Below are 26,108 nucleotides of genomic sequence, written 5' to 3' on the forward strand. Positions count from 1 at the left end.
TGCCTTAAATTATTTGTTGAGTTCATTACCAACACTTGTCCTATCAGCAGTTCCCCCCACATGAGCAGTGGATCTCTGGAGATCTCCAGAGGTATGATGTGTCTTCTGACAAAAAGTGAAAAGATTTAAGGTCCATGAATATTTGTGCAGTGCACTATATGCGGTGACATAGCTCCGGTATGAAAGGATTTCTTTCTAAATGTGGAAACAGCAGCCAAAACAGAAGAGGTTACCCTTGAATCAGACTGAAAGTATTACAGCTTTATTAATTATACGCTAAATTAAAAAAAAAAGCAGACATTCAGCAACAGTTTAAACATTGTAGCATTGGGAAAAGCAAATCAATGATGAACTGGGGAAAGTGTACACCATGCATTTAGATCTGAAGAACAACGACAGAGTTTTCTGTCATCTGAAAGTGAATGAGATGCTGAGATTTACTTCACAGAAATTTTGGTTATCGTCCAGAGAGTGTAGTCGGTTAATTTGAACATCTAAATTCGAGAGTGGAGCGTGGCCTTAGAAATGAAGGAAGCAAAACCGAACAACAAAATCATAAGAGGAAAGTGTTTAAAGCATGTAATGCAAGTCTGTTTTATTGTCATTTTAGACATTTCTGGCATCTCATTGCAACAGATGGAATCTTTCATGGACTTACTTCAAAAGGCAGAAAGCATATGGAAAAAATTAAATCAAAATTTTTATTTATTATTTTTTTAAATCCCGTTTCACTTCTGATGTTGATAAAACAAACCCAAGACATTTTCATTCTCCCGACCGTCACTCAAATTTCCAGTTAGAATCCACATAAACTTGTAGACTTAACAGCAGAGGGAAAATGACAGGCACTGCAACCGTGAGACTATGAAAGCACTCTGTCGATTTAAAACCCCCGACCACAAACCAAACTCCAAGCAAAACAAACAAAAACAAAAAACGGAAAAGATAAAATCAAATGCCACTCGTAATATGAGCCGGGTCAAATCCCAAAAGTATTTCGGTTCTTCTAATGTCGCACCGTACGGGGGAAGGGCTCCAAGGCCAAAAGCTGAATCACCCCAAAACAGAATTCACAAGTTCTTACTGTCAACCAAAAAGATCCACGTCTGAATGTGAAAATGCTGTTGACTTGCTCAGAAAAAAAATAAAGAAGAAAGAAAAAAAGAGACAGAAAAACTTTCAGCTTTCTGACAAGGAGAGCGCACACCAGAAAATTCACAAAATTTCTAAAAAGGTCATTTTTAGTCGAGCTTGCTAAAAAAAAAAAAAAACAGGATCATGACTTTAAATGAAGACTTCAGCAGTTTCAATCAGTCCGACAGAAAGTAAATTCTGTTTTAGCGCGTCATTCCCCTTTTAACAGCGGCGTCTTGGTGGTAGAGGTGTTTAATCTGTTTTTGTAGACTACACACAGGTTTTGCTTATTTTATTCTGAGATGTCATATGGGTGTGGGAGTTAAGTAGGAAGCATGGCGTAGACCAACTGCATGTGTTCTTTGTGTCTTAGAGTGTAGACCTCTTAGTTTTTTCTTCTTTTTTTTTTCTTCAAGTTGGTAGCTGTATCGATTATATTTGTCGGGTGTTAGAGGGCTGTGGTTGGTTCAGGGCAATGAGTTCAACACATCCTGCAGGAAGAGGTCTGGCTCTGGGATTTCAGAGAGGAGACCTGGAAAAGATACAAACGGTTGCAAATTTGAAACACTTGGGGAGGGGAAGAACTACTTGGTCCAAATAATTTTGTAGTTCTAAAATCAAACGGGAGTGCGTTTCCACTGACCTACAACATCAAAAAACTCAGACATGGACTCGGCGGGCATGAGCTCATCTTGGAAGGCCCTGAGCACCCGCTCAGAGGCATCGTAGATGGGCATGTCGTTGTGACGGACATATTCTGCCAGCGAGAAGGACCAGCCCCCCTCTGTGTTGCTGGTAGGTACTTTCTGTTATCAACATAAGAGCACAAAAAATATTTGTGATCATGTTATGAGGAAACATATCATAGATGGACACAGGCTCACGTAGAAATGAAGTCTTCTTGAATACTGCCAGATATGTCTGCTAGAATATTATCTTGCTTTCTTTTATGCTTTGTACTCCCTTTTTTACTTGGGGGGGGGGGGGGGGGAAAGCAATGTATAATACACAAATCAAAATATAACAAAGTTTTACAAAGCTGATCTTAACGCCATTTCATCAATGTTTTAACAGCTTTTAGTGAAAGAAGTAAGACAAAGCGAAGAGAACAACGCTTCAGGAGATGATTGTTTTCAGAAGATTTTAAAACATTAGTGGACATTTACCCTAAACATGTCGTAGACGAGATCCACCAAGCCCCAGAAGAGAAGAGGAGAGCGGTACACTGCATATTCCTTTGGTGTTTTATCTGTGACTCTGGAAATTAAACAAAAAAAAACAAAGAAGAGGATTAAGACAAGTGTGAAAAACTGTATGATTTTATCTTTATCTTCAAGATAATGAATCAATGTTAGAAGTAGGGCTGGATTGTAACATAAACAAATGCAGTTCCTGCAGTTATCCAGCCATCCATCCATTTTCTGTTCATCCTTTGTCACCAACTCAAATCTAAACCTTTTTAATGTTGACTCAATAATCCCACTACTAATGTTAGCATCCACACTTTAATGGTCGCCATAACTAACAACATGCGCTCCTCTTACAACAGAATGAAGAACTAGAGTTCTCACCAAGCCTCCTATTACCTCCCATCCAACACATGTGCAGTATTACAACTTAACATTTAAGACCATTACGAGTGGAATTTAAGACCTGTATCTACACCCAAATGTAAGAACTTCATCCAGCCAACTGGCAATGAATTTGCATTTACCCATGATAGACGCAAAAAAGAAAACTAGTTAGCTAGGTAGATAACAAGGGTGTGTTAGGATCAACATATTTTACTTAATATTTGTCAATATATGTTAGTAATGAGTTACCGGTAGTCTCAACCAAAAATCCCACGAGAGAAAAATATACATAGAATATATGATTACATAGTTCTATCAAAACAAAATATAAGGCCTGTGATTATTTCAAGGCCAACCATAGTTTTTGTTTAAATGAATTGAAGACATTCCAAGGCCTTCATTTTAGATACATGAACTTAAGACTTTTTAAGCCTGCGTGAACATTGTGAAGTGAAACAAAACGCAAGACTGCCTCACTGTCAAACGTATGCAAGACCACATAATAAAAAACAAACCAAAAAAAAAACTGGACCGATACAGGGGAGAGGGTCGTACTTGTTTGTGGAGACAGCAGAAACTTTGCGTGCATGTGCGGCGACCAGTAGTCTTCGAAGGAAATAAACCCGTGAGCTCCTCCACTGTTCAGGCGGCAATATGTGCATGGCCAGGATGGTGAAATAATGAGGTCCTTCAACCTCATAAGAGCTTTCCACCCATTTGTCGCTCGGCTGCTCCTGGAAACTCTGCAGATTCTTCTCTTCTCGTGACGTAGCCCTTGTACTGAACAGACAGATCTTAAAATGAGACTCACTGTTTCCGGCATGAAGCTGGCAGCAGAAACACCGAGGTGATGTATAGTTGTGAGGTGTAAAACGTACGTGTTGAGAACATAGAGCACTGTGTGGATGATGTAGGGGATGAGGTGGATGTTGCTCTCGCGGCCCCCGCCTCCTGTGTCCACGCTGAACGACTGTTCGGTGGCGAAGCGCAGAAACAGCAGTTTGGTGTCGTGGATGTTGAGTTGGTACGTTGGCTCCCGCTGACCCGTGCACTCCTGAAGATATGTGTTGTGCCTGCGTGGTAGACACGGTCGGTCCAGAACAATCAAGCTGTGATTCAATGAGAAAACATCTAATCCCTCAATGTCAGACAGAGTCGGATATTACCTTGCTAAGCATGTGGCAAAGGCTGATTCTGGCACATGAGGCCCCCAGACGGGCAGCAGTCCGTTGCACTTGGTGTTGGCATTCTGGAGAGCAGCGCTGTCCCACTCTTCTCTCCCACGAGCCAGCCTGATTGGAGGAACAGCATTAGGCGTTTGCATTGGAGTAAATCAGAACGGACGAGGCATGAGAGCAGAGGAGGAGGTTACCTGACGGCGGCCAGGTGGCAGTCATAGTGGACTATGTTAAAGTGGGACACGGTGCTGTAGCCCTGCTGCTTGCGAGGCTTGTTTTCAAATTCCTCCAAGGCCACACGCTTTGTGAAAGTGTAAATACCCAAAACTTTGGTTGGCTAGTGAGAAAGAAAAAGAGAAAATCTTAGTGAAAACTGTTATGCTAGCTGCTCAGAGGGGCCAAGCAGATCATTTAGCCAAGAGTATAATGTTGCCAAATTGTGCTTTGCATAATGTTTCCATCCAATGAACTTTTCCTGCTTTGTAGAGTAATCATTTGTATGTCGTTACTAGTTTTCCCACATCTAAAGAGTGAAAATATGGCCCGTTCCTTTTTGGAAAGTCCAACTCCAAACTTAAGTTCCTCTGTGAGTAAAATATTCTCACAGCAAAACATTCATGTTTCACTTTTGCTCTACTTGGTGTTTGTCTATCGCATAAAGCTCCAATAAAATACATTTAGGTGTGTAATGTGATAAAATGTGACAAGGCTCAGCAGGTCTAAATACTTTTGCAAGGCAGTGCACAGAATATCGCAATAATGACCTTACACAATGTAGCATGCTTGTCTGTCATAAAAACGCTGATGAAGCATCCAGCCTCTGAGGAAAAATTTGCTTGCGTGTATTTTAATGAACCAAGAGGATTATTTCAGGTCTTTATCCAGCCTGCACACCAACAGATCCAGTGAACTTTTCCCAAAGCTTTAAGTCTTGTAACCTATTAAGATGCAGCACTCAATAGATCTTGCCAGAATTCTTTTTAAACCCAATGTATAGTTCTTAGCAGAGCAACTAGTATGTGAATGTTTGTTTGCTCACACCATTATATATTTTACTGTGTTGCGTTTAGGACCTGCTGGATGTGTCAGTTACCTGGAACTTGTAACCCTCTCTGCAGATACAGCAGGTCAAACCTGGTTCCTCAATCAGCTCCTCCATTTGCTTCAGAAGTGAAGTTTTTGTGACAACCTGCCCCTTCTCGTTGGTCTGAACGGCAAACACGATGAGATTTAACAAAACTACACTATTCACACAACATAAAAAGAACTGGTATCTGAGCCTACCGTCATGCCTAGCGTTCCCAGAGCCTTCTGCCTCATGGCCATGGCCATTCGCTTCTTCTCAGCTCGGGTTTCCCTGCGGGCTGCTTCAATCTTCAGGTTGACGTCGCGGTGTTCCCGCAGAGCCTCCAGAAGGTTCTCCGCCAAGGTCCCAATGCCTTCGTCACTGGATACCTGCTCCAGCTTGTGCAAGTTGGTTATTGAATCTGTTCCTATCAACACCTGGACGTAAAAAAAAAGACATTCATTTAAATTTGAAGGAAGGAAGGATGGAAAAGTATTATTTGTCAAAGAGTTACTGGAGATGTATTTGGTCTTGTGTACCTGTGTGGGTGGATGCTGCACAGCCAGACCACGAAGCAGTCGGAGGATGAAGGGTAGCGCTGGTCTAGAGAGGAACTTCTTCCAGACATCTGCATCCAGACTGATGAAAGCAACGAAAATTTTGTTTTGAAGATTTAGGATAATACTAAATAAAATCTGAGTTTTTAAAAATGACCATCTCCAGATATATATATAGCAGAAGGAGACCTACTTTTTGGCATTTGGGATATGCTTCTTCATGTAGTCCAGTGCACTCTGAGTGATTCCTTTCTGGAGAATGAGGTCTTTCAGCTGATGGCCGTTGCTGTTGTTCTTGATTCCTGCTGCGATTTTGCAGAAGCAATCCAAAAACACTTTGTCTTCTGCACTGTGCTCCTCATCATACCTTAGAGAAATATTACAGAAGTCACGTTTACAAAAGTCACCTAAACAAGTGTGGTTCAAGTTTATGTTTTTTTTTTTATTTTTTATTTTTGCATGTCTCCCAGTGAAAGTGGCACATTTCTCACTTGTCGAAGCTGCAGCACGGTTTGAAGCGTTCCACCAAAATCTTCATCTTCTCTAGTTCACCAAAGGAGAGAAATGGGATGATGCGCAGCAGACCCTGCAGCACGCTGGGGTTCGAGCGAACAAAGGGAGTGTTGATCTGGTCTAACAGCATGACAAGCTGGTCTTTGTCACCTGTGAGCAGAAGGTTACCCTGAAAAAGGAAATCAAAAAAAGTTAATCATATAATTACTTAATGAGACAAACATTCATTATAATTTTTCTTCATGCAGTATTAAAGTTGAAGAGAAATACTTGGACTCCAATAAATATGAGCTAATAATGCAAGTTGGTTCAGACTCTGTGCCAGTAATATTTTTGTTGTTTAACGCAGCAGAAAATGCTTTAGTTGGAAATGAATATGTTCTGCTAAAATCATAGAAAACTACAATTTAGTTTGATTTCTATCAAATCATCAACTCATTTTTCCCTTAGCTAGATACAGTATCCACCATCAAGAGTCCAACTTTATTGCATATTAAAGGATTTATGAATATTATACAATCCTAATTCAAAGAACACGAATATTTTGCTAAGCAAATGGAGGCAGGTGACACTTTTATATCTTACCTTGTCTTCTGAAATCTCTGCGTTGGCTTCATCAAGAATGATCTCCATAATGCTCAGAACTTGTTCGGCTATGGAGGCTCCACCGCTGTCCTTACTCTCCTGTTCTGCTACCAACGCCTACAAAAACATTAAAAAATTACCTTTCAAAAATATTTACAAATAGCCTTTAAAAACGCCAAACTATTTAGATTTAATGATTATCTTATCAGATTATCTGCTGTCAGACATACCAGGTTTAGAGTTCCCAGCATGACGTTGAGTGTGTTCATCTCTGGTTTGACCAGTTGTTGCCGGTTGATCTTTACCTTCACGCAGTAACTGAACAACTTCAGCAATACCTGAGGAAACAGAAACACAAGGATCAACTCAGCTGCTAAAACATTCAATATCACAACTGAGTTGCCAAGTTTAACTTTACTAAATTATTTAAACAGCCCCTGTTGTAATCAATTTTATTTATTTTGCAGACTCTTATGCATCACTGCCTTAAAAGGCTTCAACTAAATGCTAAGCTAACAGGTTTGGCTTACAGTTAGCAGATGTCTTCCTTGTTTAAAGTCTTTGATCCCAGACAGTCGGTTGAGCATACACTCCAGTCCTCCGCACTGAGCCATGACTCCTGCCATCTTGTACACTTCTTCGTCGTCCTCCTCTTCATCTGTAATCAAATGTTTCCCTTATTTGTGAACAATAAAGTGGACGTTCGACCTGTTCATACAGATTTAATTCCAAATTAAAAGTTGGATTTAAAAAAAAACTATTCTGTTTGAGGTTACATCTCTGGAATAAAAGACAACTTATATATATATTACCAGGGCTACAAATAAATGTTCCGAGCATTCAGGATTAAATTATAAAACAAGAGTGCATGGGAACATTCTGTGTAAAGGACATGTTAATAAATAAAAATCTAACCTGTGGTTGAGTCCAGAGACTCTATGAACTCCTCAGTGGCGTCTCCGAGCAGACCTCTCATTCGATAAATGATTCTCATTGGCTCACCCTTTGGGGGAAAAAACACCAGGATCAAGGTATTAAATATTACTGGAATATTTCAGACCACAAACTTCACATAAAGTCAAATGTGCATGCTGGTAATTAACTGAGAAAAATGGAGATTGTCTCACCTCATTGGTCGGGCACCACACCTTCTTATAGACCTCTGCCACTGAAAGATCTAAGCTGATGATTTTGTTGTTGACCAGAAGCTGTGAAAACCAGGGGAGTGCCAAAAGAAATTTACTTTAAACCTTCTGATAAATAAAAAAGTTTGATAAAAAAAAAAGAAAAATAACTTTACCTCCATGCCACTGTCGTCTTCAAGAAGCGCCACAAGGTCGCAGTCCTGGCAGATCTTGTTCTTGATGTCCCTCATCAGAGGGCCGATGCCCGGCTCGTTGCTGCTGTAAGGGTTTCCTGGCATGCGGCCCTGCAGGAAGTCTTCCTGCTGAGGATCTTTTTCCAGGGTCACAAAGAACTCCGTCACCTCGTTCTCCTCCTACACAGGAAACAACAGATCAAAACACATCAGCTTTAACAACGTACTCAGCTAGTATGTTTTATAGTCATGAAATATATATTTTCTCACATTTTTAATGTCTCATGCATTTTTTAGTCTATTTTTAAAGTAAAAATAAAATATGTAAAGTTCATGTTTAATTTACTGCAGATATTTCTAAAGGAGGGTTAAAAAACAAAATCTGCAAAACCACAGATAAAAGAAAAAAAAAAAAAGAGTCTAATGGCCCGACTTGAGTGAGAAACCAAAGAATGAATGGATGGATGGATAAAAGGATGGATACACAGAGAGATGGACGGCTGAATGGACCGAGGGACGGATGGACATCTTAATGGAAAAATGGACAGATACAACAATGCTACAGAGACTAAGGTCTGGATATGCAACTATGTTTCCATACTTCTCAAGACTAGAAAAAACTGATCACATTCCAAATTTTCTCTCAGGTTTATGGTAGTTGTATTTATGCTAATAAGCGAATGATAATGTGAACTTACCGGGTAGATTATGCTGCACAGTCTCTCAAAAATGAACACAGGTGTTCTGTAATCGTCTAGGTTGTACCGCTTTGCTGTCTCGATGCAAACTGCCATGAAGGCTTTGGTTTCAGACTCTGTACCTATCGGCAGGACAAGAAAACCATTTTTATTGTTCAGAACGTTAAAAATAAAATGTCTGCTTATAAAATGTGTTTTGGGGTCAGTCATTTTAGATAAAGAAGACCAATTTGATTAACTTAAAATTGTTAAATGTTTAAGTGTCAAATCCAAAGATTTTATGCTTAAAACACACACAAAAACATGAATAGCAGCACATTTTGTGGGGAGGGTAAATTTTCGGTCTGTTTATGTCGAGTCTGAGCAGACCTGTCGTCATGTCCTCCAGCATCTCCAGCAGCATGTCCTGAGTTTCATCGATCAGCTTGGTGCGCTGCACCACCAGCTTCCTCAGACACAGGTAGCCATTCAGCACGGTGCCCACCAGCCGGCTTTTGAAGTGCCGTTTAATGGACTCCACCTCCACAAAAGAGGACAGGAGTCCTACAGTGCAATAAAACAGAAATTACTATGACAGCAAACAAACGGTACAGTGTGTTAGAACACAAGATGAAGGCAAGCCCACCAGTTAGGCTCTTCAGAGCATAGCCTTGTTGTAAGTCTGTGCTCAGAGTTGCCTCCTCCAGAGCCAGGAGGTTAGCTATTTCCTAAAGAAAATAAATGACAAAAATGGAGCATTAAATTAGAGATTCATAGTGGATTTGCAAATATAAACATAAAATAACCTGATTTCAAAACTGCAAAAATCTGAAATCTACAATGCACATTTTTGTCAACTTTTTTAGTTTTGGGTTACAGATTATCAAGTAGCCACACAACAATTAACAAAAGCAACTCTTGAAAAGGTTTGAACTGTTATTTTCATTTTTCTATTATATGAATAATGTATTGCCTTGGTGATAAGATTTCCAACGTAGGGCAGAACGCCGCGGGCGGCCAGGTAGACCTTCCAGTGTGTTGGCTTGATCAGCTTCTGGTACAGACCCAGATATTCTGCTGCACACTCTCCAGCCACACTCAGCTCGTCCAGGTAACTGAAAAACACACAAGAGTACTGCCCATATTCACAACTTATCTTTCTCTGTAAGATTAATGTTTGAATTAATATATAAATTAAGACTAAAATTTGTCTGAAAAAAAACCCCACACCAGCTAACAGTATTTTTGTGTCACTATAGCTTTAGTTTGCACACAGGATTGTGTTTTTAAAACATTTTTATTTTTTTCTTTGTCATACTTTCACAATTTTAACACATTCAATAATTCTAATGTATTAGTATGTTTTATATTTTTATTTGATGTACATTATTTTCTATGTTTTGAAATGTTAGGTTCTAATGTTTTTTTTCACACTTTTTAAACTTTTTTACTTTCCATATATATTGAAACATATTTAAATTGTCTCATTTTTAATATATAGTTAGTCATTTACATGTTTCTCTTAGTACATTCAATTCTTTTCATCATTATCTTCACTTTTCAACAAATTGGTAAACATGTAATGGATTTTTCACTGGTTTGGCATAGGTTACAAATGGTCTCTCTATAAAGAGCTTTGCATATTGTATGATATGATAGTTAAGAGTTGCACGGTTTGTGTTTCGGTTCCTACCTGGTCAGCAGGTCCAGGACCTGCTGCTTGCGGCTGGGGATTGTGGTAAGAGCTTCCACGATAGTGCAAGCAGCCTGCCTTGCAGCCTGGGTGGCTGGTGTAAACAGAACCTGCAACAAGCAATAAATTCACTTTGTAAACTAAATTCACTCCAGTAGATATTTTAAATCACATTCGCTACCTGAATAACGTATTACCTGCCGTAGCCAGTTGTTATGGCTCAGTTTGAGGAGACGAGGGAACAGGCCTTCACCTTTCCTGGATCTCATGAACTGCTTCCACTTCCAGACATACTTCTCCTGCAGATACTGCTTCCTTAACTCTGCTTTCCCCTGTGGCTTCGACACGGCTTCCTGGCCTGAGTTAATGCGAACAAACCAAAGAGTGAAAGGTTCATCATTACAAGCTAGCTCATAACCAATGTACTGAGTGTTTGTCCAGATAAAGTACTTACATCTTGCAGGGAGGCACTTTTTCCAGGCATCATAAGATGCTTTGGGATCCTTTTTCAGCCAAAGTTGAGCTTGAGCATGAATTTCGTTGCTGTAGGGCCTGACTGTGGTCAGAGACTCAGTAGCAGCATCCTGTAAAGAAGCAACAAGCAAAAAAACTGTAAAATGCATATCAAATACACAGTGAAGATCAAAGAGTCCATTTCAGACAGAAATGAAAACAGCTTAAAAGTACAATATCAACCTCAGATGAAAACTCATGTTACATTTGAGTTTTTTAATTCCAAAATTAGTTTATTACGTATCCTACAAATAAACAGCAAACAGCTAAAATCCAGAAAAGCTTTACAAAATTCTGAGGATCGGTAATCTGCCAGAAAACTTCAATCTCTGCATTTTTTTCAAGCCTTCCAAAAAACGTGCAGAGCTTGTCTTATAGATCATAACTTCTCAACAGTGCAGTCATTTCCAGGTGTGAAAGTCAACCAACTCAGATTATTTTTTTTTTTTTTACCGTTTTAATCAAAAACCCAAAGCAGATGAAAACAAGACATTAAACAGTTAATGTTTACCTTGTTCTTCTTGCTGGTTGGTGCAGGAGGCTTTATCAGCTTTTGCAGGATTCTTAGGCACATGAGTGTGATGTTCTCCACAACTACAGGTGTCTTTATATTAACAGACATCAGGAACAGGCTGAGAGCTAAAGAAAAAAAAGAGGATATAATAGGAAAACAAAAAATCAGACTGAAGCTTAACTGACCAAAATCTGTAAACAAATTATCTACCATAGAGAGTTATAATGACTATGAAAACCAGAAGTAGAAATCTCATCTCTGCAAAGAAAACTTATGAATCTTACAAAAAATTCAAGGTAAAAAGCTGGGGGACCTTTTTATATTGCGGCAAAATGAAAAACTATAAAAGTCAAAGAAAACAATAAGATATTTTATTTCAATTACAAAAAAAATCAGGATGAACTTTTAAATTAAATAAAATAGTTCTGGATGAGAGCTCAGACTTACCACAACGCAATCGGAGCTCCCAGCATCCTCCCTCCTTGGAAATTGAGTCCGTTAGCAGAAGCATCTCGTACTGCAAATTACTAACCTGATGAGAACAAAAAAAACTATATTCAAGATCAATCTGCATAGCACTAACATAGATTTAAACACCTTGACCTAGCAGCTAGATTATGTCCAAAGATGTGTGGGACAACCTACCAGGTCAGGGTTGGCCCAGTGACCTTTGAGGGCAGCTGACACCTTGGCGATGATGAGGTCATTCATCTGCTGAGTGGCCTCTGGATGATCTCTGGAGCATGAATGTAACGATGTAGAAAGCGAATTAACCAAGTGTTTTGTGATATTTAAAAGTATGAGAATCAAGAAGAAAAATTTTATTTTAAGGGTGATTCAGGGAAAAAAAATAAAAAAGATTTAGCAGTTCTACTGAAATATGACAGATACAGAAACACACCTGGTAAGAAGACAGATCAGCTGACGCACTTCCTCCCTCATGGCTGCTGTGCCTCGCCGCAGGTTGTACTCAAACAACTCCCGGATAAGACCCTGGAGGACGAGAATCTGCCGGAGAGCAGGGTTCGTGGCCAGCGCACGGAGCAGCGTAATGCAGTGGCCCGTGACAGCCGAGGCACAGCCGTAGCACTTGGTGGAGGAGGTGTGGCCGCAGCCCAGCACAGACAAGGCGCGGTACTGACTGGCGGTGAAGGTGGGCTGATGGCTGCTGCTGCTCCGCGACGACTTGGTGGCGGCCTCTCTCTGCTGCAGGTCGTACTCCAGGAGCTCTTTTCGAGACGCCAGCACTTTCTGTAATAAAAAAACGTAAGGCATACCATTAAGTGGACAAATAAAAGACAGGATTTTTTTTGTTTTCAGTGGGACATCAGTTTTTCTTCCTGACCTGTATGATCTTGGAGAGCTCATCGAACGACGTCTTGCAGTCTCCACTGTACTCCTGAGCCAGCTGCTGAATGTACCGGTTTACATTAGCAGAGGACGCACCGAGTCCTGCACCTGCTCCAGGGTCGTCCTGCAAGGTGGAGAACATGACGTCAAACTGTACAAGCCTGAAATAGATGCTTCATCACAGCATCATTACAATGTTATCTACATGTGCAAATGTAAATAGTAAAAATATTTAGAGATTGTTCCCTATTTCTTATCCATACAGGAGCCCTGCAAAAGTGTTCCATTCTTTTCCTCATTTTGTCACATTACAACTGCAACTGTTACAGATTATAGTAAAATGGATGGAGTTAAATACGGGGACTTCTGGAAGAAAACCTGTTGGCACCTGCCGAGGTGAGAGACTGGGGGCAGAGATTAACGATCCACAAGGACAAAATCATTAAATGGTTTAGGTCAAACTATATTTATCTGTCATAACAGGTCAGTCGAAGTTTAGACTTAAATCCAATTTAGAATCTGTTGCAAGGTTTGAAAATAAAGACATCCAATCTAACAGAGTTTGAGCTATTATACAAAACAACAACCAGTCACACCCCAGTGCTACTTTCTGTTAATCACATAAAATTCCACTGGAATATATTGAAATTTGTTGTTGGACCATGAAAAAATGTTAAATGTTTGTACAGTGAACAGGGGTTCACTGTAATCCATTATGTATCTTGTGCTTTACCTGAGGTTTCTCTGGCGCTGCCTCGTTGACTTTAGACAGCAAGCTTTCCAACTGAGGCCTGTGGCCCATCAGCTGGTGGTAGACTCGGTCCGCTTTGTCCAGCAGGGTGTTGATGTTGGTCACAGCCTGTAAACACAAATACAGTATAGACGGTTTTCACAAAAGCAAAAACATAAAATTCATTTGGGGAAAAAAACATTTTAGCTACTGAAACAGATTCTTGCCTTTTTCCTGTCCTCTTCATTCTCTATGGGATCCACTGCACAGCATGGTTTAGCATACAGCATGAAGTCAAATCGAGCATATTTGCAGAAACCACATGCATTGCACAGGAAAGGGTCTTTTTCATCGTAGTTTATGGACCTGAAGACAAATAATGAACATTTACGATCACAACTTGAGGCGCCTGCAATAAATCCTCCTGCTGCAGGAGAAAAGCGCTCACCTGCACTTGTGGCACTGGTACACATTTTCACCGCAGTTGCCGCACACTCCAGGGTTAGCGGGCACGGAAGCACTGCAGCGTGGACACTGCAGGGTCTCGGTGGAGGCTTGGTAGTTCTCGTAAAAATCGGAAAACTCGATCATCAGGTTGGAGGCGACGATGGGCAAGGGGAGGTCGATTTTCACCTCAGTTTGTCCAGGAGTCAGCTGAACTTTCTTTGCTTTGTGCCAGCGTGCCGGCCTAAAGTAGACAAGAAAGATCAAGATTACAACTAAGTACCATTAGATATTTAGGATGATAATATGAAGTAGTGGGTGTTCCCTAAAGCATACTTATTCTTCAGCTCCACAATAGCCTGGACAGTCCTGTTGTTGTAGTAGAGGTTGATGGTGCGGACCATTTTGGTGCGTTTCAGATCACCGATCTTCACTGTTACTTTGCTGATGGTGTGGCTGCCAATTAGCTTCACAACCTGCTGTGTGGTGGTGTAGCGGGTGTCCACTTTGATAGATGATAGTTTGATATTCTAGAGGCAAAAAAAAAAAATCATTTAAAAGAACTTTCATGTAGAATTTTTTTGTTTCTTATTAACTTTAGATTTGTTATACTGCGTGAATGAGCTTGCCAAGAGTGCTATAATCTAAGCTAAAAATTTTACTTATCAGCATTAGAGAAGTTGAACTTAAGTACAATTCATAGAAATCTTTTTAGAGTATAAATATGGGAAATGGATAGAAATAATTCTTAAGACTCAGAAGAATAAATACTATTCTGTGAGTTTTTCACTTACTGAGAAGGGAACTTCTGGGTTGTTGCACACCAAGCAGGGGTCACTCTCAAGATAAAAACCATCAAACTCCACCAAACCAGAGAGAGTGCTTCAAGACAAAACCACACATATTCTGATTTAAAGATATGCATAAATGGTTGAGTTGGTACAGAAATCTTATTGCATGTTCATACTTATAAATGTTGGAGTTGGGGTGATTTGTCAGGATGTGGTTCTGTGCTCTCAGGATTTCCACAGCTTTCTGGGAATATTCTTTCAGCTTGCATATAAAAGAAACAGCAGATTAACAAAGACTTTCAATTTTGAATCACTGAAACAGCACAACTGTCGTCTTGTAATGCTGCCATTTGTCAGATTCAGACAATACAAACACACCAGATATCTAAAAGAGTACTTAAAACCTAACCTTTTTCTCCGTTTGAGGAGTTTTGAGAGAGAAATATCCTAGTAGGTCAACAAACTGGGCAGCTTTGCGACCATATGCAGGAAGCTCTGGCCAGATGGCCCAAGTCAATTCGAGCAGCAGCTCCTGCTGAGATTTACTGGAGTTCCTGTGCAAAAATTTACATAAGCCAAATGCAAAAATTGCGTACTTTTGTATTCGATATCTAAATGAAAAGTTTCAACACTACCTGTAGATATGCAACGCCAAGCAGTGGGCTTGCCAGCGAACAGCAGAGGAGTTTGATTCAAGGAGGAAGCAGCGCAAGAACTGGATTAGAGTCTCTTTGTCTGCGAACTTATTCAGCTGACTGACCAGGGCCATGCACAGCTGATCTTCCTGGCTGCTGACGCCATCGCCTGTGATCAGGAGGGAGAGATTTAATCATCAGATTCTGCTGATTATATGCTTAAAAAACTAGGAGCGCTGGAGATTTGGACACAGGTTGAAAATCACTACGTCTTACTCTCTTTGTCTTTTTCCTTGTCTTCCTTCTTGCTTTTCTTGCTGGAAGATTTGCCTTGAGAGGACTGGGAAGCTCCTCCCTGACCAGAACTGCCAGAGCCGCTTCCGGGAAAGGAGGAGGAGCCAGAAGAGGAGGAGGAAGCAGCCAGCACCTTGCTGCCACACAGGGCACAGGACAGGAGCTGAAGCAGAACTGGAGAAACGCCCTCATCCACCAGGAAGCTGACCTGGAGCAGAAAGTACAACACGGCTGGACGGCGAAGAGCATGACGGGAAAGATCAGAGACACAAACGATGTTAAAAGCATTGGCTTCAAAATGTTTGTTTCCACTGATGAAATATTTAAATCAACTCACAGTCATCCTTCATGCAAAACTTCTGCCAGTTGATTGTCCTTTGTGTAGCAATTTCAGCACATGCTTTGAGATGCTCCATCTGCAAAAATAAAAGAAAAATAATTACTTACCTAACTAACCTGAGTTAAACCCTAAAGAATGTAGCATATTGGGAAAAGAGGGCACTAACCAGATTGATGAGTGTGTCATATTGTAGAGCTGAGCCAGATGTTGCGGTGACTATTCCTGCCCGAAGGAAGATGCCCTGCTCTTCCAGAAGCTTTTTGATGCTGCGGACATGCGAGTCGAGCGTGTGCAGATCGCGCAGCTGCCGGTATTTCTCTTTGGAGCCACAGATGAACAGCAACAACTTTCTAACTTGCCTCCTGACGAACGGTGTCTGTTGGATCATCAGATACTGAGATTACAGAAGAGAGAGATCAGGATTATTTGATGCGAAGATGGAACGAAAAAGAAATCCAAAAAAAGCTTATGAAAGCTCACTTCTGACAGATAGTAGAACCAAGAATGATCAAAAACAGGAGGTGGGATCCGAGGGTTTGTATCAGCAATCTTCTTTATCTGATATGGCAGCCGGAGCACCATCTCAGTCAGTAACTGGGAGTAGGCTTCAAACACGTCAGCGGCATGTCCCTGGTAGCAGAAATCACAACTCATCAAAATGCCACCATCAAAAAAAGTGATGCAGGATAAACACAGCTAACGTTTGCTGCTATGATGATACCTTAACATATTGGCGAAGGAAAAATGGGCTCATGTCAGGGGGTGAGGAGGCTGTGTGAGGGCGAAGGAGCTGACTAGTGGAAGTGGGTTCCTCTTCGCCCTGTTGATTTTTCCAGAACTCCAGGAGCGACTTGAGCACATGGAGACAGTAGTCAATGGAGCCCAGGCTCAGCAAGGCCGTTGCTGTTGCATTGGAAATCAGGGAGGACGACTAAAACCGGAACAAAAGGAAAAATTATACACAATACTTTTCGCCAATTAAATCCCACAGTACAATTTAGCTATGTTCTTTTCTGATGGTAATTTTTCTAATTCAAAAAGGGTCTGCTCTGTCATTAAAGTAAAGAAGCGACTCAAGTCCTCGCTCAAATAAGTTCATCTTGGTGTTGCTCAAGTTTTCTCCAATGGATACTGATTTATTCTCAAACATATCTATGAAGCTGCATCAAAAAGACATCGTACCTCTGAGGAGGATTTGGACCCAGACTTGGTTCGTGACATGAAGACGCTCAGCAGCCTCATGATGACCAGGTGGACTTCATTGATTGTACTTCTCTCATTCTTTTTGGACACATCCTGCAGAGGAATGATACTGATTAAGTAAACCTATTTACATTTATGTTCCAAAAAACAAACAAACAAACAAAAAAAACAGATATAATTTTGAAGAGATCCACCATTTCAACCAAAAATGTTGTAATACCTTTGATGCATCAGGTGGTGATAACTACATTAACTACATGAAATTTCAAAAGAACATCCTGAGAATGATGTTCCTCTAAGTCATATAACATCTTCAGTTTACATTTGCAGTTTAAACTGTTCCTGGGTTGCTAAAGTGTTTAGCACAAAAATCAAGCGCTGGCATGCAACAGTTCTAATCATCTCTGTCTTTCCAGTTCACACAGATTCATAATAGGCAGAGGTTGCTTTTTTTACGTCTCCACTCTGGGGGGGGGGAACTAAAACATTTTCTATAGTGTTTTATTTCACAAGGCTCTGTGTGTATGCAGGACCCAAATGACAGAGCATGTACTCCTTGCTAATTACCCGTCAGAGACTCGGTGTAGTTACCTTCTTATGTATTCCAAGCTCAGCGATGAGCTGCGACAACAGGTCGTCTAAAGCACCCTTATCCTTTTCATCCTCCCCATCAAGGTCCGATGTCAACATTAGGATAACTTGCATATATGGGATGGCTTGAACCCCACCAACATTATGGAGCTGAGAAAGATGCTGCAGCAAGCGTTCCAGTAGCATCAGACGAACCATGTGCAACCTAATGAGAAAAAAAAGAAAAAAGAAATCACAAAAGAGAATTTAATCTGCTTTATGAATCATAAACTCTCCCTGATCAAACTTACTTTCTGTCTGGTAGAGGTAAGACACTGGCTGTTCAAAGTTACTTCACACAGTCGCACTCCAAACCCTAAACAACACCATACAACCCACATAAGCCAAAATTCACAGTACTAGCCTGTTGCTTGTGTGGATGTCTCCCTCAGTCTCTGCTTCTCCCTCTGAGCCTTCGCCTTCATGCTGTGCTGTTGTGGTGCTGATGGCTCCAGTGCTGGAGCTCACACTGCCTGGACCTACAGGGTGGCCCTCCACTGTTGTGTCTCCGTATGCACTGCTGCGTCCGGACACTGTGCACAAGCATGTGGGGAGGGGAAAAAACATGACAATGCAAGCTAAAAACACAACAAACCACAAGGAAAAATCTCCAAGAATCAAGGAATTACTTATTTTAAGGGACTTAATTACATGGTCTAGCAGATTGCATTTTCTCAACTTTAAAATGTAGTACAGAAACATGGAGAGAAAGGAGCGGTAACTTATTCAAGTGTTCATTAAAGATAAGACAGGTGATCAGAGGACAAAAAAAAAATGGAAAAACTTACTGGTCTTGTATGTACCAACTGTACTTGAGCAGAAATGTGTTTTAATGGATTTTCTACAACTAATTTAAGGCATGCATGATTGTGCTCTTACTAAATTAGACTGGCCTAATTTATTCAAATAACCCACCACTGTGCTCCCCTGCTACAGAGTCGATAGCAGAACCCCCACTCTCTGAGCCCACACTGCCTCCGTGCTCAGCTGGGGAGGTCCGCAGCGTAGAGCCGTCAGTAGCAGCTGTGCTGCCCTCATCATCTGATGCCGGGGCTGAAATCATAGCAATAGCTGTAACAGTAAATACACCGCGGTCATCTGGCCAGGATACATGATCTTTGTTTTTACTTGTTTACTAACAAGCAAAAGACACAATCAATGTTCTTTTCTACACATGTTACATGCAACATGATGTGAAGATACAATGTCAGAGTGGCACAGAACAGTGGTAAAATAAAAGATGAAGAGATTCAATTAAAATAATAAAAAGAAAACTATAAATGTGTTGAGATTTGAAATTACATATTCAACAAAAAATAAATTCACAGTGCTAAAACTGTGAAAATGCAGGAATAAAAACTGAGTAAAAGCTTTTTCTGCTTTTTCTCCAGTTCTGGTGGAAAGGTCTTCTTACCTGATGCCGTCGTGTCTGAAAGGGTTCCAGCATCCAGAGAGGATGAGCTCGGAGCCTGGCCAGACAGGCCGAGGCTCTGAAGGCCCAGAGCACTGCTGTTACTGCCTGAAAATGACAAAAAGTACATTTAGGTGCTAAAACACATAATAAAAGAGGGTTTAATGACAATATAAAAGGACAACAATTATATTTAGTGGTATGTGTGTTTTCTGTGAACAGCTTCAAGACGTTACCCTAAAAACACATGTTCACTGGAAAAACACAAAATCTTACCAAATATTTTTGAATCGAATTGAATCGAATTTGAATATAATGCAAATTTCTGAAAACAAGACTTGACTAGCTTACAAGTAACTTTTCAGCAAGATATAGGAGTTTGCTTTAAGTCAATAATTCCTTAATACTGAAAAAGTATTGGAAAATGATTTCACTTATAACATGGAAAAAAGTCTTATGAGTGAAATAATCTCAGTGAAACTAGAACTTTATATTAAGGAATTGTTGACTTAAAACAAGCTCCTGTGTATATGTGTGTGTGTGTGTATATATATATATATATATGTTGCTGAAAAAGTTACTTGCATGTTAGCTTTCTTATTTCAAGTGTAACAAGATATTTGCACTAGAAACTAGACCAAATATACTTGGTAAGAGTTTGTGTTTTTGCCGTGCTTATATTACCAGGTTTCTAAAAGATAGATTGAAAATTACCTTGTTGGTCCTGCTGAAGGCTGAGCGCAATGGCAAGCTCTACCATAGTTTCATCGTCAGCATCAGGAGGGATGTCGAGCATAGGAGGGTATCCCTCGGCTCCGGCCAGCAGAGCCTCCAGAGGAGAAGGATTTCCATTGTTAACATTTTCTGCTGATTCCAGGACCATTGACTCAGACTAGGAGGAGAGCCACAAAAAAGGCCTTACTTCTGCCCAATAAACAGGTTTAAACTATATATGATAATATAGGGTCTGTAGAAATGCATGGATATCAGTCTGCAACGAAAAACTAGGTTGAAAATTTTGAAGAAAAAAAAAAAGACATGTTAAGGTAAAGTTATTCATATTAAGTCATAAACATTTTTTTTTACAAATAAAAAAAAGAGAAAAGTGATACAGCGATCAGATACATTTTTTCATCCCGTTTATTCTCACCACCATCTCAAAGTCTCCATGATCCACTTCATTCTGCTCCTGGCTCTCCTGTTGACCTTCTTCTCCTCCAGTCATCACAGACGATTGCATTTTGTCATCCGGATCATCGTCATCGTCATCATCCTTGTCTCCTGACCAAGTATGAATCAGGAAGCTTTAGAAAACTAGCTACACCATTCTCATAACACTCGTTAGTATAGATAACATAACTGTAGGGGAAGTTATATTTTACAACACCTACATGAAATCAAAAGGACTTTGTGTTTATCTCTGGCTAGCTTACCAATAGGTGTGTTAGAGCGTGGGGGCGATGGAAGTGTCACATGGCGGCGTTTGTTTCTTGGCCGCAGCACTCTGATCAAAGCCTGCTTGCAGGAAAAGCTCACAGCAGTGTCCTAATGAGTTTTCCAAAAATAAAAAATAAAAAATTACTTCATGACTTTGTATTGCTCTTACAAACGATTAATACAACAGCTTGTGTCTTAACCACATGATTAAAAATAAGCCCATTGAGTTAAATAAAATGGTAGTCTCAGTATTAGGATGACCGATCGTTTGTGATACATAATGGCAACACATTGTGCTACTTACCGGACACAGTAACATCTGCATGTAGATTTTGGAAGCTAAATTGATGTAATCCAGTTCACATGTGCAGTAGGCATGTATGATGTCGATCAAAGCATTAACTGTTGCTTCCACGTGTGTCAGGCCTTAGTAGGAATAAGGAAGATGTAAACACAACACACCCTGATATCAGAAATCACAATAAGGCCAACAGATGCTCTGCACCAATAGAGAATTTTGTCCTTCTCAGGATGTTAAATTCACATAATTCTGTTCTTGGAGCTTGTTCTAAAACACTTTTCCTTGTGTTGTTTCAGAGAAACATTCTGACTAGTCAGGAAAAAATACAATGACAAATGCTGCACTGGAATGGACCTATAAGAACAGGAACTCTACAGTAGAGCTGTTGTGAAGTATGGAATTTCCAGGTCAGGAAGAACATTGTTTTTTTGTTGTTTTTTTTTTGCTATTTCAAGTAAAAGAATAAAAAAAATGATCTGTTCTTGCAGAGTAGGTATAAGCATAAAGTATAAAGCAGTACAAGCAACTTAAACATTAAACACACCCTACGAATAACATGTGACTTGTGCAGTTAACAGATGTAATGCATCTGAAGAGTGGCGTTTATAAGGTTTACACTTACCAGGGAGGCAAGCAGGTGCGAGAAATGCATTCTTTGGTTTCTGGGAATGGAGTTTCCAGAAGTTATTCATAAGCTGAGCGATGAAGTTACAGCTTTCACCATCCATGTGCTTCTGCCCATCCTCTGTCGAGTCTAATTTACAAACATATTCAAACAGGAATTGGTCTTAAAACTCCCATTTATTTTTAAGCTGGTACCTCAAAGTTTGTTCAAACCAACTTGAAAAGTACTGTTCCCTAGTCTTGGAAAGCAGCTTTTGATGATCAAAAAAAGCTTCTTACCAGAGTCATGGTGCAATGACTTGCTTTCTGTGAAATGCACCAAGTTGTTGGGTCTCATGATTGCAATAGAGCGTGCAGTGATCACAAGCCTCTGGAAAACATCTGGGTCAAGTTCTTTTCCTTCACGGCTGCAACTGTTCAAACACTGCACAGCGTTACTCAGCAAGGATTGGTCCTGGCGAGACAAGGGACACAACGCAGTGCAGAGTTAATCATCGCATCGGTAAATATTTAGTTCCTTCTTTTATTTCGCAAATTAAATAAAATGACAAAAGAATGGGAAAATATTTAAAAATGACTAAGGAAAAACACAGCAGGTCACTGCTGTTCCGCAAAAACATGTTTCATCGTCATTTCTTCCTCACCTTATGGTTGTGGTAAGCAGTACGGCTGGTGTGCAGACTAGCCAGAAGTCCCTTGGTCTGCTGCTGGACACCCGTTGGAGTCGGCATGGACAGAAGCAAAGTGGCCAGCTCCAGAGCAGCAACCTTGTTTTTCTCCTGGAGAATTAAAAAAATTTAATTGACCACTTTGAAAAAACAAGAGTTAAAGTAGAAGACTAAGTTTTATTCTAGCTTGTCAATACATTAAAAATATACATATATGTATAATTTTTCATCTTTACCTTTTCATTGGATGAACCTACTGCAAAGCAGTTTTCCAATGCTTCAAGTGAGCTGACCACCAATCTGAAATGAAAATTGAGAATTATTTCTGCTTCTCCTTTAACCAATTTAAAAGAAAAACTCAATAGCAATCTTTCCTAATCTAAATGCCAAACAACACAAAATGCGGGAATAAATTCAGAGAAAGAAAAAGACAAATTTGTTGCAAGCGTGAGGATGTTGCATGACATGTTTGCAGTCTCAGGCATGGACACACAACGTGGCACACGTGCACAAACAAAACAAAAACAAAAAAAACCCAACATTCAATCAAGCAGAGAAAGGACAGTTACTAACCGGTCCAAGGTTGATAAGGACTCAGTTTCAGAACTTTTTTTTTTGGGGGGGGGAGCAAAAGGAAAAGAACAAAATCAAGAGTGAGGATTACAGAAAAAAACAAGTGTAATTAATGATACAGCTGAACAAAAGAGAGGCATGCGAGAAAGGATGATCACAAGAGCCATGCAGTATTGAGAACCCTTTTGTCCAAATAGAAGCTTGTACTTTATCATGTTTCACTTAAACACTAATCACAACAGTAAGAAAGGGCAAAAAAAAAAAAATCAATATGATGAATGTTTTATCGTGATTTACATGAGGGAGGCCAAGAAAATAAAAATTATTCTGAAAGATTTGTACAATTTTTCTTTAAATAAATCTTCAACGCAAAAAAAAAAAAAACTCAAAGGGATCAACAATCTATATTTGAAAAACCTACTGCTGCTGTGAGAATCATTTTTAGATTCCAAATGCAATTAGAAAGGTTGAGAGTTTTGATGTTTTTTATTTGATGGGATTTAGAAGAGTAAAACTGATCGAAGCAAACAGTGGAAGGCCCCGTACCTCTCCAGCACAGTGCCACTGGTCGTGGTTGGCGTGGCGATGTCGCCATCGGAGCTGCTACTGCCCTGGTTGAGGCTGGGGCTGCACACATTATTAACCGATCCCGAGAAATCTTCTGGTGGATCCTCGGGCCAGCCGAACTGCTCCTTGGTTTTACCGTAAATTTTTACAGAGTCAAGCATGGTGACTCCTGCTGGATCCACGGAGGCTCCAACTAGAAAACAAAAAATAAATTTTATTAATAAATAAAACCTGCATGAGAAAACTACTTACTGGAAACAGCTCAAAGTATAAAGCTGTATATTATATATTTAGCAAATAAGTTAAATATTTTCGATGAATCTCCCACATCTATAATCTTACTGAATATGGACAGCTTCTTGTCAGCCTGCAGGGCCTCCTCTCTGGTGAAGGGGAAATCGAACCAGCGGGCTCGTGTCAGATTTATCTGCATGGTCCGGCCGAAGACCTCCACATAGGAAGGAGCCCTCTCGATGGCCTGAGTGCCCACTTGCACTCGCATGCCTGTCATCACCATTGAAGTGTTGTTGTTCACCACTTCCACAGTAAATCCCCCAGGCTAGAGAGAGAAAAGACAAAGCAAAGTAAGACTCTGCTCTGAATTTTATGTTTGCAATATATAGCAAACAGGTAACATAAATCATAAGCACTCCAGGTTGCTGACTTTTGCAACAGCAGGTTATCAACACAAGGTAGAACTACAATAATATTTTGCACTTTTTCTGACAGATTTATGAGTTAAAAGGAGTATTTACCTTTGTGTTGGCCACATACATCCCGGTGGAGTTGAGCCGGTGTTTTATCTGCTGCCCATTGTACACCTGCAGCAAGTCATTTCCCCCAAACTCCACCTCTGTTAGTTGCTGATTGTGTTCAAAGAAGTCCACTGGGAACGTCACCTGACTGGAGGTCCGAGTGGCTTAAATATAAGAATGGCATTGACATTAGATTTCAGTCGTATTAATAGGTCTGGTTTTTTTAACTCAACGTGACATTTCCGTCTCAATACTGCAGTCCAATCATTTTTGAGTTTAGTGAGATTTCAAGCAGTCATTTAATGCTTTTAAACTCACTTGCAGCAGCAGCTTTGCGCTTGCGCACTGGCTTCATGATGCTGATGCCACACGTTGGCTGCAGAGACGGCTGGAGCCAATAGGACGTGTTGTCAACGTTTGCCATGTAGATTCGCAGGCTTCCGTCCTCGCAGAGAAGAATCATTGTTGTGCGCTGCTGCTCGTTGCTCGCCGTGTGTCTGATAGCAACCATGTCCTGAATCTGGGTAGGAGACGAAAGAAAAATATCCAAAATAGATTATAAATAAGACAGTTAGACATTATTTACAGGAGCAAACATGATTTCTGTATTTACTATTTTCTACTTCCAGAATTTCTGCATATCTTGTTATCAATACGTCACATTTTTTAAAAATTGTTTTTTATTTTTTCACACTTATCCAAAGCTAAATACTGAAATCAAATTCCATATCTGTGTAGACATTTTCAGAACCCTCTTGACTTCTCCTCTCAAACTTGCCTATAAATATATTTGCTTTGCTGCGCAGGACAGTGAATGGACCCTACCTTCGCTTTAGCCGGCAGAGTTTTGATCTCCTGGATGAGGAAGGTGTCGGGTTTAACCATGATCACCAGCGGGATTCCAGTCGTCTGTTGCACACAGCAGACCAGACCCGGATGGTTCATCACCTCGGACCACTGGCACAGAGCCGGGGACAACTTGCTGCTACCGCCGTTGGAGCTAAAAGAAAAAAGGACGACAAGTATGTCAGTTCCTCCAGCTAGTTTTGATATTTACTGGCATTATTTCTGTGCCAAGAAAATAAGAAACGATATCTACTGTCAAGCAAATGTTACCCTTTGATGTTGATGGGAAAGAGCCTCTGCACTTCAATAGTGCTGCGGCTGACGGTGGCAGCGAATGATTTTCCCTGACTGTAGCTGAAGAAAAGCATTTGAAGGACATGGGAGTAGTAAACAGACACACCACCTCCTGCCACCTGCCCATTGCTGTCCTACAATCACAAAGAAAAAAAAGCAAGAATTTATCTCAATTGCTTTTTAGCAGCTTCACAAAAATCTTCAATGTGACTAAATGAAATGAAAAGATCTTAAGATAAAATCAGGTTTTTTTCTTTTTAAAAGATATTGAGAGTGCAAAATAGTTACGTTTGTTTTTTTTCTTGTATATTTTTGTAGAATTTTTAATTCAACTTACTTTCAGATCATCATGGGTTATTTCCAGGACATTTGTGACATAGAAAGGCCCATGCTGGGCACTGCTGGATTCATCCATGATCTGAGTGTACATGTAACCTGCTGAGGACATGATTACAATAATGTTTTTTCCCTCTTCGTTGAAAAGGAAGGTCGCATCGCGGATCTTGGAACTGGGGAGCAGGAAGTAGTACATGGGGCTCAGGGCGTCCACCGACAAGTCATAGATCTGTTCACAAATAGAAAGGAGTATAAATTTATTTTCCCCACCAATATTGTTTTTAAACCAAATTTGCCATGACATACCTTGACAAAGTCAGCTGTGATTATTGCCAGCTCAGTCTGAGAACCTGGCAGCCAAATGGCTTTGATGATGAAATTGCCAGTGGCCAGCTGCGGATGCAACACCAGGTGGTCAGAGACGGAGCCTGTACTGCTAAATGTTAGTACATGGCAGTCCTGGAGAGATTGAAAGAGCACTTTAGTGAAATGCTGAATTGCAAAGTAAGCATAACGCTTAACTTTTTGGATAACTTTGAGTGGGGAAAAACAAGTCT

General features: G+C 40.3%; 1 protein-coding gene across 4 annotated transcripts in view; it reads right to left on the bottom strand.

Moving 5' to 3' along the window:
- Positions 1 to 240: 240 nt before the first annotated feature.
- The window catches only part of ubr4 (ubiquitin protein ligase E3 component n-recognin 4), a 51,223-nt gene continuing 25,355 nt past the window's right edge, over positions 241 to 26,108 (bottom strand). For 2 of the 4 annotated variants that reach the window (XM_023337368.1, XM_014469186.2), the window contains 65 exons: positions 25,858 to 26,010; positions 25,553 to 25,780; positions 25,192 to 25,349; positions 24,901 to 25,075; positions 24,394 to 24,595; positions 24,076 to 24,239; positions 23,663 to 23,879; positions 23,300 to 23,513; positions 22,754 to 22,786; positions 22,417 to 22,480; positions 22,157 to 22,291; positions 21,792 to 21,966; positions 21,511 to 21,642; positions 20,892 to 21,013; positions 20,584 to 20,695; positions 20,301 to 20,431; positions 19,865 to 20,042; positions 19,154 to 19,258; positions 18,655 to 18,792; positions 18,104 to 18,272; positions 17,701 to 17,905; positions 17,089 to 17,202; positions 16,628 to 16,837; positions 16,387 to 16,536; positions 16,073 to 16,300; positions 15,904 to 15,982; positions 15,549 to 15,797; positions 15,273 to 15,441; positions 15,047 to 15,191; positions 14,814 to 14,899; positions 14,641 to 14,728; positions 14,183 to 14,376; positions 13,851 to 14,090; positions 13,630 to 13,768; positions 13,406 to 13,531; positions 12,668 to 12,796; positions 12,224 to 12,573; positions 11,968 to 12,058; positions 11,770 to 11,854; positions 11,320 to 11,447; positions 10,750 to 10,879; positions 10,493 to 10,653; positions 10,296 to 10,405; positions 9,576 to 9,717; positions 9,249 to 9,330; positions 8,993 to 9,166; positions 8,624 to 8,745; positions 7,908 to 8,105; positions 7,735 to 7,815; positions 7,523 to 7,610; positions 7,138 to 7,265; positions 6,838 to 6,945; positions 6,608 to 6,724; positions 6,001 to 6,191; positions 5,703 to 5,876; positions 5,492 to 5,591; positions 5,171 to 5,389; positions 4,980 to 5,093; positions 4,081 to 4,223; positions 3,875 to 4,000; positions 3,587 to 3,781; positions 3,264 to 3,488; positions 2,301 to 2,391; positions 1,778 to 1,940; positions 241 to 1,666 (listed from right to left, as the gene is read on the bottom strand). In XM_023337368.1, the coding sequence (XP_023193136.1) occupies positions 1,602 to 1,666; positions 1,778 to 1,940; positions 2,301 to 2,391; positions 3,264 to 3,488; positions 3,587 to 3,781; positions 3,875 to 4,000; positions 4,081 to 4,223; positions 4,980 to 5,093; positions 5,171 to 5,389; positions 5,492 to 5,591; positions 5,703 to 5,876; positions 6,001 to 6,191; positions 6,608 to 6,724; positions 6,838 to 6,945; positions 7,138 to 7,265; positions 7,523 to 7,610; positions 7,735 to 7,815; positions 7,908 to 8,105; positions 8,624 to 8,745; positions 8,993 to 9,166; positions 9,249 to 9,330; positions 9,576 to 9,717; positions 10,296 to 10,405; positions 10,493 to 10,653; positions 10,750 to 10,879; positions 11,320 to 11,447; positions 11,770 to 11,854; positions 11,968 to 12,058; positions 12,224 to 12,573; positions 12,668 to 12,796; positions 13,406 to 13,531; positions 13,630 to 13,768; positions 13,851 to 14,090; positions 14,183 to 14,376; positions 14,641 to 14,728; positions 14,814 to 14,899; positions 15,047 to 15,191; positions 15,273 to 15,441; positions 15,549 to 15,797; positions 15,904 to 15,982; positions 16,073 to 16,300; positions 16,387 to 16,536; positions 16,628 to 16,837; positions 17,089 to 17,202; positions 17,701 to 17,905; positions 18,104 to 18,272; positions 18,655 to 18,792; positions 19,154 to 19,258; positions 19,865 to 20,042; positions 20,301 to 20,431; positions 20,584 to 20,695; positions 20,892 to 21,013; positions 21,511 to 21,642; positions 21,792 to 21,966; positions 22,157 to 22,291; positions 22,417 to 22,480; positions 22,754 to 22,786; positions 23,300 to 23,513; positions 23,663 to 23,879; positions 24,076 to 24,239; positions 24,394 to 24,595; positions 24,901 to 25,075; positions 25,192 to 25,349; positions 25,553 to 25,780; positions 25,858 to 26,010 (9,657 nt within the window). In that variant the 3' untranslated portion in view covers positions 241 to 1,601. The remainder of the gene's footprint in view (positions 1,667 to 1,777; positions 1,941 to 2,300; positions 2,392 to 3,263; positions 3,489 to 3,586; positions 3,782 to 3,874; positions 4,001 to 4,080; positions 4,224 to 4,979; positions 5,094 to 5,170; positions 5,390 to 5,491; positions 5,592 to 5,702; positions 5,877 to 6,000; positions 6,192 to 6,607; positions 6,725 to 6,837; positions 6,946 to 7,137; positions 7,266 to 7,522; positions 7,611 to 7,734; positions 7,816 to 7,907; positions 8,106 to 8,623; positions 8,746 to 8,992; positions 9,167 to 9,248; positions 9,331 to 9,575; positions 9,718 to 10,295; positions 10,406 to 10,492; positions 10,654 to 10,749; positions 10,880 to 11,319; positions 11,448 to 11,769; positions 11,855 to 11,967; positions 12,059 to 12,223; positions 12,574 to 12,667; positions 12,797 to 13,405; positions 13,532 to 13,629; positions 13,769 to 13,850; positions 14,091 to 14,182; positions 14,377 to 14,640; positions 14,729 to 14,813; positions 14,900 to 15,046; positions 15,192 to 15,272; positions 15,442 to 15,548; positions 15,798 to 15,903; positions 15,983 to 16,072; positions 16,301 to 16,386; positions 16,537 to 16,627; positions 16,838 to 17,088; positions 17,203 to 17,700; positions 17,906 to 18,103; positions 18,273 to 18,654; positions 18,793 to 19,153; positions 19,259 to 19,864; positions 20,043 to 20,300; positions 20,432 to 20,583; positions 20,696 to 20,891; positions 21,014 to 21,510; positions 21,643 to 21,791; positions 21,967 to 22,156; positions 22,292 to 22,416; positions 22,481 to 22,753; positions 22,787 to 23,299; positions 23,514 to 23,662; positions 23,880 to 24,075; positions 24,240 to 24,393; positions 24,596 to 24,900; positions 25,076 to 25,191; positions 25,350 to 25,552; positions 25,781 to 25,857; positions 26,011 to 26,108) is intronic. The other 2 variants (XM_023337374.1, XM_023337366.1) reach the window with 1 other exon arrangement.

This window comes from Xiphophorus maculatus, chromosome 1 (assembly GCF_002775205.1).
Source record: "Xiphophorus maculatus strain JP 163 A chromosome 1, X_maculatus-5.0-male, whole genome shotgun sequence".
Taxonomy (NCBI): Eukaryota; Metazoa; Chordata; class Actinopteri; order Cyprinodontiformes; family Poeciliidae; genus Xiphophorus; species Xiphophorus maculatus.